Source organism: Sinocyclocheilus anshuiensis, unplaced genomic scaffold (genome assembly GCF_001515605.1).
Source record: "Sinocyclocheilus anshuiensis isolate Anshui unplaced genomic scaffold, SAMN03320099.WGS_v1.1 scaffold29, whole genome shotgun sequence".
Classification (NCBI taxonomy): Eukaryota; Metazoa; Chordata; class Actinopteri; order Cypriniformes; family Cyprinidae; genus Sinocyclocheilus; species Sinocyclocheilus anshuiensis.
In genome coordinates, this window is record NW_015539835.1 from 41,811 (window position 1) to 58,763 (window position 16,953).

Here is a 16,953-nt window from a genome sequence, read left to right on the forward strand (position 1 = left end):
TAAACATTTCATTACACCAAATACACAAAATAATGTTCTTTTTAGCAGCATCATATGACCCCTTTAAAATCACAATCATTTTTTACAGTGTACTTTAATGATGTCTTTCCCACCGTTCTGGACTTTGAATGTGTAAATGAATGTATGGCTTACTGTAGAGGGACAGAAAGCTCTCTGATTTCATCAAAAATATCTTCATTTGTGTTCCGAAGATGAACGGTCTTATGGGAGTGGAACGACTAGGGCTGGGTAAAAAATATTGATATCTCGATTTTAATCGATTCTCATTTTTGCGGAACGATATCTATTCTTAAGTCCCAAGAATCGATTAGTCTAGCCTGTTTTGTTTTGGCACTGTTTAATGTGGAGTGACAGATCGCTGTAGCGTGGCGCGCCTCAGTTCAATTAAAGCGGCAGCACGAGGCGCACGTGAACGGATCATCTCCTCCACATTAATACCAGTTTCAGCACAAAATAATCATGACTAAACATCCGAAGGTAAGTTAAAAGAAAGAGTACAACTTTACAATCCGTATCCTGTCTCGTGTAATCTCTCAATTAGTGTTTCGGCCTCGCAAAGACGTCAATATAATGGCTTGTAAATAATGTGTCACGTAACGTCACATTTACTTCAGAAAAAAAAAAAAATTCGGTGACCATAAATTCATTATAGTAAGCTAGAAGAAAAACTATAGAAAAGGGGCATTTTGCTAAATATATGCACCATATAACATATTCATTATAATTTTTACTGTTCTTCAATGTTTAATTTATGTTTAAATAAATCCATCAAGTTTTATGACAGCCACCATTTAAATGTTTATAGCCTATTTAAAAAAACAAATTGAAGTAGAAATATTATGTAATTGTACCTTTATCATTTTAAAAACTTCATTAAGTGTAATTTTAGCAGCTGTGTAGCCTACAAATCAGTCAGTTTTAACCTTCAATATTATAGTAATGTAGCTAGTACCAACTGACTCATGTATCGAATCATGAAATTTGTGTCAAAACCCAGCCCTAGGAACAACACAAAGGTGGGTGGGTGAGTAATTAACAACAGAATTGTCATTTTTGTGTGAACTAACCCTTTAAGACTTCGCCTATGGATCCAACAGGATGTCATGATTCACTTGCATCTAGCCAAAAACTGTGATAAGCTATAGTTGGTAGTACTATTATCACAGGTGAAGAAAGATTGTATTATCTGAGAATAAAATGACCTACTTGATTAAGTATTTTAAGTATTTCAAATACAAAATACTGTCTCTCAAAGTTTAATTACAAATGACATTTTATTTATTTTTTTTGTCCAGTAAAATACTCAAAAGTAATTAAGTACATATTTTAAGTACATTTTACACAATTAAAATACTGCCCATCTCTGCTTGATTCTTTCTTTCAGAACAACTGAACAGATTTGCTGGGTTTGGGATAGGTCTTGCAAGGTAACAAACCCCCAGTAATTATGGCTTAAAGTTTTGTTGAAAGTACAATTATATTAAGATGTGCGAAATAATGTTAGTAAACTCATAATCATTTTTGTATGGTTTGAATTAGCCTCTTTACAGAAAATGTCCTGGCCCATCCCTGCATTGTGTTTCGACGTCAGTGCCAGGTAGGCTGAACCCAGGCAGAACAACATTGAGTACACAAATCCTACAAGCTCCATGTCTGTCATAAAATTTAGATGCTTATATCATAAATACTTATGTACTTTTGCATTGTATAGTGTTGAAAAATGATGGATCATTTAAAATGAACTGTGTGTTTCAGGTGAATTACCATGCCAGGTGTTACCACCTGTCCCCACTGACTGCCATCAGTGTGATGTACAATGTCACCAAAACGCAGGTAATACGTCACCGATTTTTGCTTTGTTGATGCTTTTAAAGAACAATTTAAATGCAGGGCATGTGGTACCACAAGGGTCGGTGCTAGGTCCATTTAAGTTTAAGGTGACTATCCGATCACAGGTGGACAATATTAATACAGGGGGTCCAAAGCGTTTTGAACTGAAGGTGGCTGAAAACACAGGACCCCACTGCTTTTGTATTCACTTTTTTTTTGTGCATTACCAACATGCACAGAGTTCCCACAGATCCTTAAAAAGTCCTAAATTCAATTTTGTTAAGTTAAAAACATGGATCCCAATACAACCTGATGTAATTATTAAACTTCAAAATGTTATGATTTCATTTAGTTAAATGTGATTGCTGCACATTCAAAGTCAAAATGTGGTGCCTTTGTACATTGTACAGACTTGCTGTTTCAAATCAGAAACCTACTGATCTACTGTTGTTAAATTGTGACTATTTTTAATTTGTGGTGTTTATAATGTAACATGTTGTAGATGGTTGTAAGAGTGCATATTTTAGCTTTTAGATTTTTTTTTAACAGCTGGAAGTAATATAACACATTACAAAATAAAAATTGGGCTTGTTGATAATTTTATTTATAATTTCACCTTTTTATCTGGATATTGTTGACATTTTACATAATAAACTGTATCTAGCAATTAATTCAACAATTCTTATGGCTTCCCTCTGGGCCTCCCCGTCACAGGAAGGAAGGAAGGACTACGAACATCATTTAACATATTAAATTATTAGCATTATTTTATATCAATATTTTTACTAGTATAGGCACAATAATCTTTTCTTTTACTTTAAACACATTTTTAACATATCCGAAAAACCCAATATCGTTATAATACCTATAATTCATATATATTGATATATTAGTACACAAACCAATTTCAAGACACATGTATATATTGATTTGAACATATCTTGAGCATAATTGATATATTAGTACACAAACCAGTTTCAAAACACATGTATATATTGATTTGAACATATCTTGAGCATAATTGATATATTAGTACACAAACCAGTTTCAAAACACATGTATATATTGATTTGAACATATCTTGAGCATAATTGATATATTAGTACACAAACCAGTTTCAAAACACATGTATATATTGATTTGAACATATCTTGAGCATAATTGATATATTAGTACACAAACCAATTTCAAAACACATGTATATCTTGATTTAAACATATCTTGAGTATAATTATATTGAGTATAATTATCTTAACATATAATTTAATTTTTAATTTTAATTTTAAGTTTTTGTAATTGTTGCACTACCTTGGTTTGTCTAAAAAAAATATATATATATGTGATTATTTTATTATTTTCACTACTATTTGAATATCAAATTTATACTCAAAATTCTATTCAAATAATGTGTAGTTATTTAAATGTGTGCCCCAACCTGTTTGATTAAGTAAAAAAAAAAAAAACTGAGATACTGAGATTTTTTTTGCGGACCCTCTTCTCAAAATCTGTTCACAAGTGGTTGGAGATGCTATTGAGACTCATGTTACCCAGATGTAAATTGCTATGTGTCTCACCTGACCATTTGTGATCTGATTGATTAAAACGTATAGTTTCCATTGAAGCATCTCTCTCTCTCTCTCTCTCTCTCTCTCTCTCTCTCTCTCTCTCTCTCTCTCTCTCTCTCTCTCTCTCTCTCTCTCTCTCTCTCTCTCTCTCTCTCTCGCTCTCTATTTTACAGGGTCCAAAAGCTTTATGGAAAGGAATGGGCAGCACTTTTGTGGTACAGGGGGTCACGCTGGGAACAGAGGGCATCATCAGCGAATGCACACCTTTACCAAGGTATAGAAATATACAATGTAAGCAGTTGCTAATAAGTGTCCTTGAGAAGGCCTTCTTTAGAGATTAATCGCTGGTTTTGTTTTGTAGCCTTATGCCTTATAACACACAGAGGAAGAAATCTTTAATAAATGATGGCAGCATGCAGTTTGCATGATTTGAATTTATTTGATCAGTTCTCATGATGTTTTCCTGCCATTTTGAAGTAAATTGTCTTTCTAATATTGTCATGAATATTCACAGGGAGTTATCACACAAGTGGAACCCTAAACAAGTTGTGGGACACTTAGTACTCAAAGGGTAAGTTAAGACATTTGCCTAATTTAGTTAACAGTGCATTACAGTAAATTACCTAGCATTTTTTGCTATTGTTTGGAAAATGCCATAAGCTGCGAGTTGTTTATCTCTTGATTCTTTTATGAGTCATAATTTTAGCTTGCTCTTCCATATCTGGGATCTGTTTGAATAAGCTTCTGACTAAGCTTAATATGCAGGTTGTTGTTTGTATATCAAAGTCCCACAAAGAATACGGAAAGGGAATTCCATAGGCTTGACATTTAAATTATCAATCTTCTCCTTATCTCTTTTTGTGCAGTACTTTGATGTTGTGAAATCTTTTTTTTTTTTTTTTTCCAGTTTGACATATGTGGTTGCAATGCCGTTTTACTCAGCAAGTCTCATAGAGACTGTACAGGTACGGGATTTTTACACTCTTTCTGGCTTGTTTTGTTTTTTGTTACAATACAGATCCTTTTTCATGTTCTTGGCCTTTGTATACAGAAATAAAAATGGGGAATAAAATAATGGATTCAGTGAATTTTATGCTTAAAAACAAGTGACAATATCTTCCAGTAGAACACGACAAAATACACTATACATATATTCAAGATATATTCTATGGAAACCTGTTTGAATATATTAAATATCTTTAGCAGTTTTGATTCTCATGTATATGTCTTGTTTTAAGGATGTTAAGATCATTTTACTGGAAAACAAGACTTTGATTATAAATAGTTTTTTTTTCTTTTCAGTATAAAACTAACAAAGTTGTAATAATCATTATTAATTAAATATTTCAAATATATTTTCCAACGATGAATAAAGAATTTCCTGTGACACAACATCTTGACTAGGCACTAAGATCAGATTCAGTGCTTTAGGAAACGCAGTTTTGATTAGATCTTGTGGTAAAAGAGCAAACCAGTTTTGGGTAACTAACTCTCCAATATGTAGGTTTCTGATGCAATTTTACATCTGATGATTGTTGGAAAATCTGAGGGCTTGCATTTGCTTTCAGTTGGAAAGTCTGATAACAGTATCCGTTTTGCTTTCGTTTTGACTTTAGCTGTTTGGAATTTGCTGTAGGAATTGTACTATTGTGAACATTACAAACCATTTGTATGAAAGTCTAAGAAGAGGAGACTAAATTTAAAATCAAGTTTATTTTGGTAGTTGTCTATAAAAACCGATGTATTGTTACATCACGTGACATATTTGTTCAAGAAAAACATGATTTTAGGGCCGGGCGATACATTATTATAATACAGATTAGATAGTTTAGTAGTTTCTTCACCATTTAAAAGTATGGGGTCTATAAGATAAAAAAAAAAAAAGTTTCTCACAAAGGCTGCATTTATTTGATCAAAAAAACAGTAAACTCAGAAATGTTGTGAAATATTATTACAACTTAATAATAATGTAATTTATTCCTGTGTTGGCCAAGCTGAATTTTCAGAAGCCTTTACTCCAGTTTTCAATGTCACATTATCCTTATGCTGCTTAATGTTGTTGTGGAAACAGTGACATTTTTTTCAGGATTGTTGAATAGAAAGTTGAATTAATAGAAAGTTGAAAAGAATAGCATTTATTTGAAATAGAAATATACAATTAAATGCATCCTTGCTGAATATTATTATTAGTTTCTTTTAAGAAAAAATCTGATTGATCCCAAACTTTTGAACAGAAGTGTAAATAGTTCAATATTAAACAATTTCCTTTTAAACAGTGCGTTTTATTTCGTAGATTAAACATTTTGAATCAACAATGGCTGCTGGTTGTCATAGTGGTTTCTCTGATTGGGAAAAAAAAAATGTGATACTTGTATTAAATATATCACTTTTATATACAGCATATACATAAATATAATGAAATTTTGTCAAAAAGCTGTCAAATAATGAGGATTGTTGTTGTTGTTGTTGTTATATCACCCAGCCCGACTTCATTTAGTGTTTCCTCTTAATGTTTCCTCACCAGAGTGAAATAATCCGAGACAACCCCGGCATCCTGGATTGTGTGAAAGAGGGTATCGGGCGAGTTATGGGGATGGGAGTGCCTCACAGCAAGCGTCTCCTTCCCCTCTGGAACCTGCTGTTCCCCACGGTCCTCCACGGCATCCTCCACTATGTTATCAGTTCCAGCGTGCAGCGGCTGGTTCTTTACCTGCTGCGGCGTCGGAATAATGGCTCACCAAAGCACTCGTCCCCTGACTCGCAAGCGGACGCGGTCCAGTCTATGCTGGATGCATACTTCCCTGAGCTCATGGCCAGCTTTGCTGCCAGCCTGTGTGCAGATGTTCTGCTGTTTCCTTTGGAAACGGTGTTGCACAGGCTGCATATCCAGGGAACACGCACTATCATCGACAACACTGACCTGGGTTTCGAGGTTTTGCCCATTAACACGCAGTATGAAGGAATGAGGGACTGTATTAATGCTATTCGGCGTGAGGAGGGCACCATGGGCTTCTACAAGGGCTTCGGCTCCATCGTGGTGCAGTACTCGCTTCATGCCGCAGTTCTGCAGATCACCAAGATGATCTACTCAACGCTGCTGCGAAATGCTTAAGTAGAATGATTCGGAAAGCATCGATTCCTTCCTAATTCGCCTCAAAGAGTTGGACATTCCAAAAATGTGTCCTAATATGAATTGATAATTGCAGATATTGATTTGTCAGTCTACTTGTGTACGTTGTTTCATAAAGCACTGGTTGTCTTGTTGATTGCACGACACATTTATGCAAAATAGTCAGTATGCTTTCACATTAGCACTGGATTTAAATTATTATTATGGTGACCCCCAACTATACACTAGCGCCAAAACATGTCTAATATTTCTGAAACACCGACTTTTGTAATTATATTCCCATACTGTTTTCTCCATTTCATCAGTGGCCACCAGGTTTCATAATGTGGTGTGTGAATGTGATTGTTCTTCTTTTGGCAACAATTTTTTAAGACCTGTGCCAAGTTCTTAAAGAAATTATGTCATTAAATTATTATTTGCACCTTAGTGAAACTTGTGTTTCAGTGTTTCAAACAGTGAAAAGGTTTCTGTTTGCCAGGTTTAACATGATATAAGCGATTAAAAATTCAGTTCATTGAATTGGAAGCCATTATATACACAAGAATGCATGTGTAGAATTAATGTACCTCTGGTTCCTGGGTGAGTAAATAATCAAGTTCTCATTTATTGGGCACCATGCTTAAAATAAATGTCTAAAATCTGTTTTGTGTGAAGCTTGCGTAGTTGTTATTATTATTATTATTATTATTATTATGAATTGCCGTAGCATGTTACATACTAAAGCAATAAGCCCCAAGAAGCCGTGGTTTACAGTGAATTTATAACAGCTAAGGGGCGTTGTTCCCCTAAAAATCCCCTTAGCTGTTATAAATTCACTGTAAACCATGGCTTAATGGGGCTTATTGCTTTTATAAAATGGTTATTCCATATACGTAGTAAGATTTCACAGAATAAAACAGAGCAAATAAAGTGTAATGATATAAATAAAAACGGTATTCTTCCACCAAACAATGTAGTTTCTCAGAAACAGTTGTAATTTGTGGTTGCAACAAAGTGGTTGCCGAGCAACACACAGAAGTAAACAAAGGTGTATGTTTGTAGTGTAATTTACAACAGCTTCGAACGAGGCTCAACCAATCAGAATCAAGGACTGGAACTATCCGTTTTATAAATAAAATAAAAACAATGATGAACAGGCAAGATATTGTAGTCTATGCAGTTTAAAAAAAAAATTAATATCAAGGGTGCATATAAATGGTCAAAAGATTTCTATTTCAAATAAATTCTGCTTTTTTTTAACTTTCTATTCATTAAAGAATCCTGAGAAAATTCATCACAGTTTCCACCAAAATATTAAGCTGTACAACTGTTTTCAACATTGATATCAATAAGAAATGTTTCTTGAGCACCAAATCAGCATATTAGAATGATTTCTGAAGGATCGTGTGAGACACTAAAAACTCTGCTGAAAATTCAGCTTTGCATCACATTCATAAATATAATTTTTAAATATATTAAAATAGAATATTTCACAATATTACTGTTTTATTGTAATATTGTGAATCTTGCGAACACCCAACGTTTTGAACAGTAGTTTAGATCTAAGTTGGCTGTTGGCATTTCTTCCACCATTAAAAGATACAGTTCATTGAACACACATAGCGGGGCATGTTGTCACAGTATGTTGGGTAAGTTGTAACAATGTAAACCCACCATTAAACAGTCTTTCATAGGGTTTTCTGGAGAGGGGGTGGGGGGGGACTGTATTTACCGATTCACATAGAAATATTAATATTTACTTTATTTCCAGAAGCACTGAAAAACAAATCTTAAACTAATAACTAACTAATAACTACATCTTAAACTAATAACTAACTAACTAAATAAATATGGGGGGAAACAGAATAGAAATTGTAATGTTGTACTTCATTTTATTTTCCAGATGCATGAAATAAGAAATCTTACACGCATTTTAAACTGGACTTTAGCTGGAAACTCTTCAAAATTGCAGAATATACAAGAGATGAAAAGAGACAGCTGTGTAAGAACAAATAGATTACATTTCAATTATTAATATCAATTAATATAAGTACTATTCTTAATATTGTTTTCTTAATTTTATGTTAAAATTTTTTGTAAAAACTCTCACAAATATGTCTGAAGTGGCTATGTATTCTAGAATCCCCACAACCCTACATAGTTTGGAAAATGGATGCATGGATGGATGGATGATGGTAAAATGTGCACAGCATGAAAGTTTTATTTTCAAAAATGTTTGTTTTGATTTGCTGAATTATGCCATTTTGCCCAATTACAAGAAAGTATAAAAAGAGGAAGTTATACGTTTAAAATCAAGTCCATTTTGGCAGTTGTCCATAAACACTGATGATTTTTAGTCAAGGAGATCTCACGACACAATTGAACAAGCATGATTTTAGGGCCATCAGATTGATTACATGTTTAGTACAAAGTTTGGGGTATGTTTGGTGGAGCGGAAGACCCTCCTTTCAAAAACATAAAAAATGGATACAAACATCAATGTTTTGAACAGTACACTCTCTGAAAAAAAGGTACGAAAGCTTTATACACTGGGGCAGCACCTTTTCAAAAAGTACAAATATGTACTAATATCTAAAAAACGCTGGGTAAAATACAACCCAGTGCTGGGTAAAATAGGTACAAAGCCAGCAATTGGGCTGTTTTGGCCCAGCGGTTGGGTTACTACCCAGAAGGTTGGGTTAAACATTTAACTCAACCGCTGGGTCAAAACAGCCCAATTGCTGGCTTTGTCCCTATTTTACCCAGCACTGGGTTGTATTTAACCCAGCATTTCTTAGAGTGTAATATGCATACTTTAGCCACAAATATGTACCTTTAAGGTACCAAATTGCCTTATGTACCAAAGACTGCATATATGTACCTATATGCAGTCTTTGGGGGTACATAAGGTACAAAGTTGTATTATTTTGAAATGGTACTTTTACGCTGGGATTTTACTCTAATCATCTAGTGACAGCTTTTGTTTCTTTTTCTTTTTTTTCTCTCTCTGAGAGTGCAGTGTTTATCTATACATGCTGGCTGTTAGCCGCTGATCAGAAAGATCTACCGATGTTTTTGTTTTCATTATTCTTTGATGTGATATGGTAATTTTAAGGCAAATATGAAAAGCAGACCCACCTTGTCAATGGTCGTTGCCCTTATTGAGAAAAGCTATGAATTCAATTTCTGTATTGGCTCATAGTAAACCTTAATGGTTTACCTTAAACATTACTTTAAGCATTTTTGAGTATTTGCACAATTATTGTCCAGGAAAAAGATCCAGTTCGTTGAACACACACAGCAGGGCAATGGTTGTTACAATGGGAACGTGCCATTAAGCATTTGGGCCAGAGTTTCCCACATGAGTTGCAATTTAACACATATTTAAAAATGTGATATGTTTTTTGGGTTCTTAAAAAAAGTTTTTATGAGATTGTATCAACTCTTATCTTATTTTGTGGGACAGCTATAGTGATCTTTATCAAACCTGATTTGAAACACCACAACAAATACATCATAGAAAATTTGCATTGCAATATTTGTTCCTGAGTATGATATTTGTTCTTGATTGCTTAGAATTAAAAAATATCCATACATATGCCTGCTTTGCCCTTTCTGTGTGATTCTGTCACATCTGTGGAATTCCTACGAAAATGTGTGGGGTGAAGACAAGCAATGTGATTTGAGTCATCGTGTATAATAAGCTGTCACACACATAATCTTTCATGAGGTAAAACTTGTACTCAGTTTGGTATATAAAAAGAGGTGTCTTTTGTGATTTGCAATAGTGTTCAAAGATGGACAGCAGAAAGCTTTATGGTAAGCTCTGTTTCCTTTGCATTATTCTACTGAGCATGTGTTGTAATTTTTTGTTATCTCTTTGACATTTTTTTTTTCTCACAGAGGTGTTGCTTGTAGTTCTCACATTACACTTCGTCAGGTCAAATCAAGGATGGCAAAAGACAGAATGCCTCAGAACTATTCACAAAGATGCTCTTAACTTAATAAAACCTCATGTGGAGGTATGTCTGTATGCTGGTATTTTTCATATTTGTCATGCAAGTAATTTGAATGTTTCATTTATTTAATTTTTTTTTTCAATTCTTGTTTAATGACCTGGTTAAAACTTATATGCATTTTTCCCTGCCAGAAACATGGATTGTCTTGTGCGCCAATAGTAAGTTATTCATTTCACAAATAGTATGTGCATGTTAAACGTTAAGCTACTACTAAATAAATACATATTGTGAAAAAGACAATAGAAATGATAATATTGCCTATGCTGCATTTACCTTTTGTTTTCCAGAGGCATGTAAGAAGACATCCTTCATGCATCTTTCACTGGACTTTAACTGGAAACTGTTCGGTGTTGCAGGAAATACAACAGATGATAAGAGACAGCAGTGTAAGAAAAAATGTGTTACATTACAATTACTAATAATATTAACATTCAGAACAAAAGCAGGTCCCACTTTATATTAAGTGGCCTTAACTACTATGTACTTACATCACAAAATCAGTACAATGTACTTATTGTGTTCATATTGTATTGCAAACCACTTTTGCTGCTATTGAGGTGGGATACAGGTAAGGTTAGGGACAGGTTTGGTGGTATGGGCAGGTTTAAGGGTGGGTTAAGGTGTAAGGGATGGGTCAACTGTGTAAATATAAATGTAATTACAGAAATTGATTACAGATGTAATTACATGCAGATATTTTTCAAATAAAAGTACAATGTAAAAACATGGATGTACACAATAAGTGCATTGTACCAAATGATCAATTTAAATGTAAGTGCATAGTAGTTAAGGCCACTTAATATAAAGTGGGACCCAAAAGCATTTTTAACAATGCTGTTATTACAATGTAGAATTGTAATTATCAAGAAATTACATGTATGCAATTTTCTTTTTTAGATGAAGTGTGCCTATAAACCACCCCTACAATTCCCTAGGAACTGCTCTAAGGAAACCTTCCTAAAATGCTGGTGTGGATTTATTTCAAGGAATTTATAAGCAAAGCCACTCACAAATATGTTGAAAGCTGTTACTCTAACCTAAAAAAAGGTCTAAGCTGATTGTTGGCTATGTACTGTAGAATACCCTGTATCTGAAAAGCAGTTTGGAAAATGGATGGATGATTGTACACTATGCACAGCATGAATGTTTTGTTTTCAAATATGTGTTAAACAATTCAATATTTAAAATATGTTGTCTTAGGGTCAATGCACTGTGTCACTGTGTTTATTTTTCCATATTTTTTCATTTTATGTTAACAGACTCTCTCTATGTGTAGTCTAGCTATATAGTATGTTATACAAAGTTTGAAATAAAAGATTATGCGTTTAAATTCATTCAATGACGCCTCTCTTTTCAACAAAGCAAAGGAAGTTGTGTAGGAACCTACTGTCGAGTGTTTCTTTCCGCACGAACCGTGTTTAGTGCAACACTTTGACAACAGCGGCTGCTGATACAGAAATGTGGAAGAAACTGTATTAAAGATTGATCAGGATTGTGTGTACAGTCAGTGAAGTTTAAGATTCCACGGGTGAACGTACATGAGCGACATGTCTGCGGGAAAGAAAGGAAGCGTGATCTTCTCTGGATTCAGGGCGCTGGGACTTTACTCTAATCATCTGGCGCACGTGCTTCGCTTCCATAAGAAACACAGAGAGTTCTATGTGCTCACTGCAGTCGGACAGTGTTTCCACACCTATAATGTAAGTGCAGAATAAATAAAGGGCGAAGTACTTTAGAGAACCGTTTGAAAACCTTGGTATGTTACATAACTTACCAGAAAGTAGTGGCGTACCATGTGTGTTTTTTTTTTTTTTTTTACCTGTGCAAGTGTATTCTTGAACGTACTGTGGAATACAGTGTATATTACAGTACATGAATTTCTGTGTATATATCAGTGTGCCACTATTTAAAAAGTACTGTGGCTGTACCATGGTACAGTGATGGTATGTAGACTTCTGTATCATATGTCCAAGAATACCACCATTTTAAATGTTCAAAATGCGATGGTACAACCCCTGGCAAAAGGAATCACCACACTTAGATGTTCACCCAATTTTATTTTTGTACTTTATAACAAATAAACGAGTCGTAGATATGACACAAACAATTTTTATTGAATAATTCAACACTCTGGTTATGTGAAACCTCAAACCAATGAAATTAAAATATTTTAATCAATGGAAAATTATTCCCCATATCAAGTAGAGGGGAAAAAAATATGGAATCATTCAATGTTGAGGAAAAAAAATTATGGAATCACCTTGTAATTTGCATTTCTGAAACAAATAACGGCACAAATCTAAAATGCTAATTAGGCCGCAGTTAAAAGAGAGTGCTTACAGCTGTTGGACTTGGCTAATAGAAAGGAAACATGGCCCCAACAAGAGAGCTGTCAGTTGAAACGATGGCAAGGATTATAAAACTCCTTCAAGACGGAAATCCAACATGGAGGGTGGCAAAAGAAGTTGGATGTTCTCAGTCAGCTGTTTCTAAAATTTGGTGCAATAGATAGAAAACTCAAAGCAATTTGCCTTGAAAATAGAAAATGCACAACGAAACAAATGGGCAGTGTGTGACAGAACTGTTTGAAATTGGCTGAATGAAATGGGATTTACATATAGAAAAGCCAAAGGAAAACCAGCATTAACACCTAAACAGATGACAACAAGGTTACAAGAGGCTAAAGAGAAGTAGTCGTGGAGTGTGAATGATTGGATGAAAGTGATATTCAGTCAGTGATGAATCATCAATCTGCCTTGGACAAGGAGATGATGCTGGGACTTTTGTTTGGTGCTGTTCTAATGAAACGTATAAAGATGACTGCCTGAAGAAAACAATGAAATTTCCCAACTCGTTAATGAAATGGGGTTGCAGCGTGTCAGGTAAAGGACCAGGGGAAATGGCAATCCTACCTTAACAGTCAGTGCACAGGTGCACACTGAAATTTTGGACACTTTTCGCATTCCATCGATAGAAAAGAAGTTTGGTGACGATGTCATTTTTCAGGATGATAATGCATCTTGCCACCGAGCAAAGAGTGTTAAAGCTTTTCTTCAGGAAAGGCATATCAACTCAATGACATTGCCGGATCTTGATCCAATTGAAAATTCATGGTGGAAATTGAAAAAAACTAGTCCATGACCAGGCTTCATCTTGCAAAGCTGATCCGTCAACCGCTATTCGAGAAAGTTGGAACCAGCTTGATGAAGAATATTGTTTTTCATTAGTGAAGTCCACGCCCCAAAGTATTCAGGCCATCATAAAAGCCAGAGGAGGAGCAACAAATTAATTGTGCTTTTTGGTTGATGATTCCATATTTTTTCCCTCTAGTTATGGAAAACAGTTTTCCTTTAATTTAATCTCATTTTTTTTAGGTATGTTTCACATAACCAGAATGGTGAATTATTAAACAAAAATGGTTTTGTGTCATATCTGTGATTTGTTTATTTATGAATTAAAACATTTGTGTGAGCATCTAAGTGTGGTGATTCCATAATTTTTGCCAGGGGTTGTACCATGATACCACATCCAAAAAAAGTAGCCACATAGGTACTCCGTGTACCATACCATAGTACTTTTTGGTAGTACAGTACTAGTAGTTTTGACTGATTAAACTGGTTTAGATATGTATGTTTTCAAAGTGACAGATTAATTTCATGCATACTTTGGTAACACTTTTTTTACACATTTTTATGCATTATAATTACTCACTGTAGTAAATTAAACTATAGTAACTGTAAATTGTGTAATTACAATCAACTAAACCAAACTCAACTCTATATTAAGTACAAATTGTTAATTAATATTACTATGTAATTAAACTGTAACAGGACCCCTGAAAATAAATTGAAAAAAAGTGTAACCCATACTTTAAATACAGTAATTAAACACATATGGAGGTGTTAAAGTTAGATTACATGCTTAGTAGGTTTAATACTAATATAATAACTTGATTAATAATTATAAGTAATAAAACATTGGGTTTTATTAGTTTATGTTAATTCTTTCAGTGAAGTATAAAATGAACCCATCTTTTTTTCTGGCAGGTGAAGAAACTTGGAATCGTTGCAGTCAGTAAGTACGATTCAGTACATTTATTTTACAGTACAGTGGATTTTCTGCGAATCCATGATCAAATAGTTATAGTTCCCATATGCATTTGATTAAAACAGTTGTAATAACCACCCGTATAGGTAATGCCCTCCCAGAAGACATTTCATCCCTGGCGGCAGATCGTATGCTTGTCTATGCTGCATTTGGAAAACTTATATCTGCTTTTGCAAAAAACAAAGAGGTAAAGCATAATGTGTTACAGTTAGACACATACTGTGTTCTTAAAGATGCATAACACTAAAGAGACTTAGATTAAATAAAAATTAGTTAGAAGTAATAATATGTCTTTTTGTCTCTTCCATCCAGGTTGTTCACACATACACAGGCCATCAAGCTGATGTGCACTTACTGTTGCCTTTCGGAGATCATCTGATTTCTGTTGACAAGGACAATGTTGTCATTATTTGGGATGTGGAGTCTGAGGGTTGGTTTGTTATAGGGCTGGACAATAATTCAATATCAATATGTATTGCGATATAATTTTTTTCAATAACGGTGATATGATTTTTAAACACATTTCCGATATTTCGATATACATTACCAGTTTCCCATACATTTATTTATTTGTGGCGTTTGACTTCATTGAATAAATATGAGCACTGCACGTTTCAAAATCAAAACACGTCGCGGGTGTTTTATATGAATGTATCTCTGAAGGGAACTGACTGTCTTCAGAATAGTTTAGATGGCATTTTTATCTGAATTATATCGTATCGACCGAAATTAAGAAATATATTGTGATACAAATTTTGGCCATATCGTCCAGCCCTAGTTTGTTATTATTTTTGCTAGACTTACATTTATTTCTTGCAGAAGAAACAAGGATATCTTCACAGTGTATGTAATATATTTTGTCTTTTTCACATTGCAGACACATATCTGCAGATTTCATATGACAAAGCATCATTTGAAGTCTCTGCTTTGATGCATCCGAGCACCTACCTGAACAAAATCCTGTTTGGAAGCAGTCAAGGGAGTCTTCAGTTATGGAACATCAAATCAAAGTATGCACTTCTAATGAAAGCTGAGTGTACTTGATGGTCTTTGTGGCATTTAAAGTGACTTTTGAAAGAATGAAGATTCTTTTTTGATTATTTGTATGGGTTATAATGACATTACAGTAAGCACATTTTGTATAACCATAGTGTTTTTCATTAATACCATTAATAAAGTTACAAGAATACTATGAACGTACCATTTTTTTAAATTAAAATCAGCATGATTAAAGCCAGCACACCAAATGCTGCTATGATGTATATTACTTTTCAAAAATAAATAAATAAACAATGCTTTAATTTAGCAAGGATGCATACAATTGTCAAAAGTGACAGTAAAGACATTTCTAATGTTACAAAAGATTTCTATTTCAGATATTACTTTTCAAAAATTCAGCTTTGCCATCACAGAAATAAATTACATTTTATATTACATTAAAATGTTAAAATATTTAAATTATATTCAAATAACATTTATTTTAGAATTAAAAAAAATATATTTATTAGAATTTCTTAACAGAATTTTTGAGATTGAACTTCTATGTTAATTATGTAGCGGTACATATAATGTAGTACAGCAAATGTTGTTTGATAATCGAAAAATTGAAACCGAATTCTGCTTTTCTTACTCCAGCAAACTCTTGTTCACATTTCCTGGATGGGCATCTGCTGTTACTGTTCTTCAACAGGTTAGTCCTATTACTTTCTTTATTTTATTCTTTACCCTGGGTACATTTAAGAAATACACATATGTGTGATCTAACATTATCGAGCATATCACAAAAACACACCCATAGAGTGCACGCATACTCTGTGTGATTTACATTTAGTCATTTAGCAGACGCTTTTATCCAAAACGACTTACAAACGAGGACAATAAAAGCAGTCAAAACTAACAAAAGAGCAACAATATATAAGTGCAAATGACAAGTCTCAACGCAGTACACGTAGCAAGGTATATATATATATATATATATATATATATATATATGTTATACACACACACACAGAAAAACAAGTAGATAGAATAGAAAGCTTTTTTTAAATAAAAAAAAGAAGATAAATAGATAAAGTAGGCAAACATTAATGCCTTGAATTTAATGCGAGCAGCTACTGGTAGCCAGTGCAAATGGATGAACAGAGGTGTGACATGCGTTCTTTTCGGCTCATTAAAGATTAATCTTGCAGCGGCATTTTGGATTAATTGTAGAGGTTTGATAGAAATGGCTGGAAGACCTGCCAAGAGAGCATTGCAATAGTCCAGCCTGGATAGAACAAGAGCTTGAACAAGGAGTTGTGTT

At 33.9% G+C, this 16,953-nt stretch overlaps 2 protein-coding genes across 2 annotated transcripts in view; both read left to right on the top strand.

The window, feature by feature from the left end:
* Positions 1-7,188, top strand: part of LOC107684337 (solute carrier family 25 member 46) — a 27,372-nt gene extending 20,184 nt beyond the window's left edge. Inside the window, exons 2-8 of the mRNA XM_016480566.1 lie at positions 1,406-1,448; positions 1,561-1,618; positions 1,777-1,854; positions 3,590-3,690; positions 3,931-3,987; positions 4,324-4,381; positions 5,941-7,188. Of these exons, the coding sequence (XP_016336052.1) occupies positions 1,406-1,448; positions 1,561-1,618; positions 1,777-1,854; positions 3,590-3,690; positions 3,931-3,987; positions 4,324-4,381; positions 5,941-6,528 (983 nt within the window). The 3' untranslated portion in view covers positions 6,529-7,188. The remainder of the gene's footprint in view (positions 1-1,405; positions 1,449-1,560; positions 1,619-1,776; positions 1,855-3,589; positions 3,691-3,930; positions 3,988-4,323; positions 4,382-5,940) is intronic.
* A 4,755-nt stretch (positions 7,189-11,943) lies between these two features.
* The window catches only part of LOC107684338 (WD repeat-containing protein 36-like), a 28,558-nt gene continuing 23,548 nt past the window's right edge, over positions 11,944-16,953 (top strand). Inside the window, exons 1-6 of the mRNA XM_016480567.1 lie at positions 11,944-12,244; positions 14,591-14,618; positions 14,738-14,838; positions 14,964-15,081; positions 15,529-15,661; positions 16,287-16,341. Coding sequence (XP_016336053.1) covers positions 12,083-12,244; positions 14,591-14,618; positions 14,738-14,838; positions 14,964-15,081; positions 15,529-15,661; positions 16,287-16,341 — 597 coding nt within the window. The 5' untranslated portion in view covers positions 11,944-12,082. The remainder of the gene's footprint in view (positions 12,245-14,590; positions 14,619-14,737; positions 14,839-14,963; positions 15,082-15,528; positions 15,662-16,286; positions 16,342-16,953) is intronic.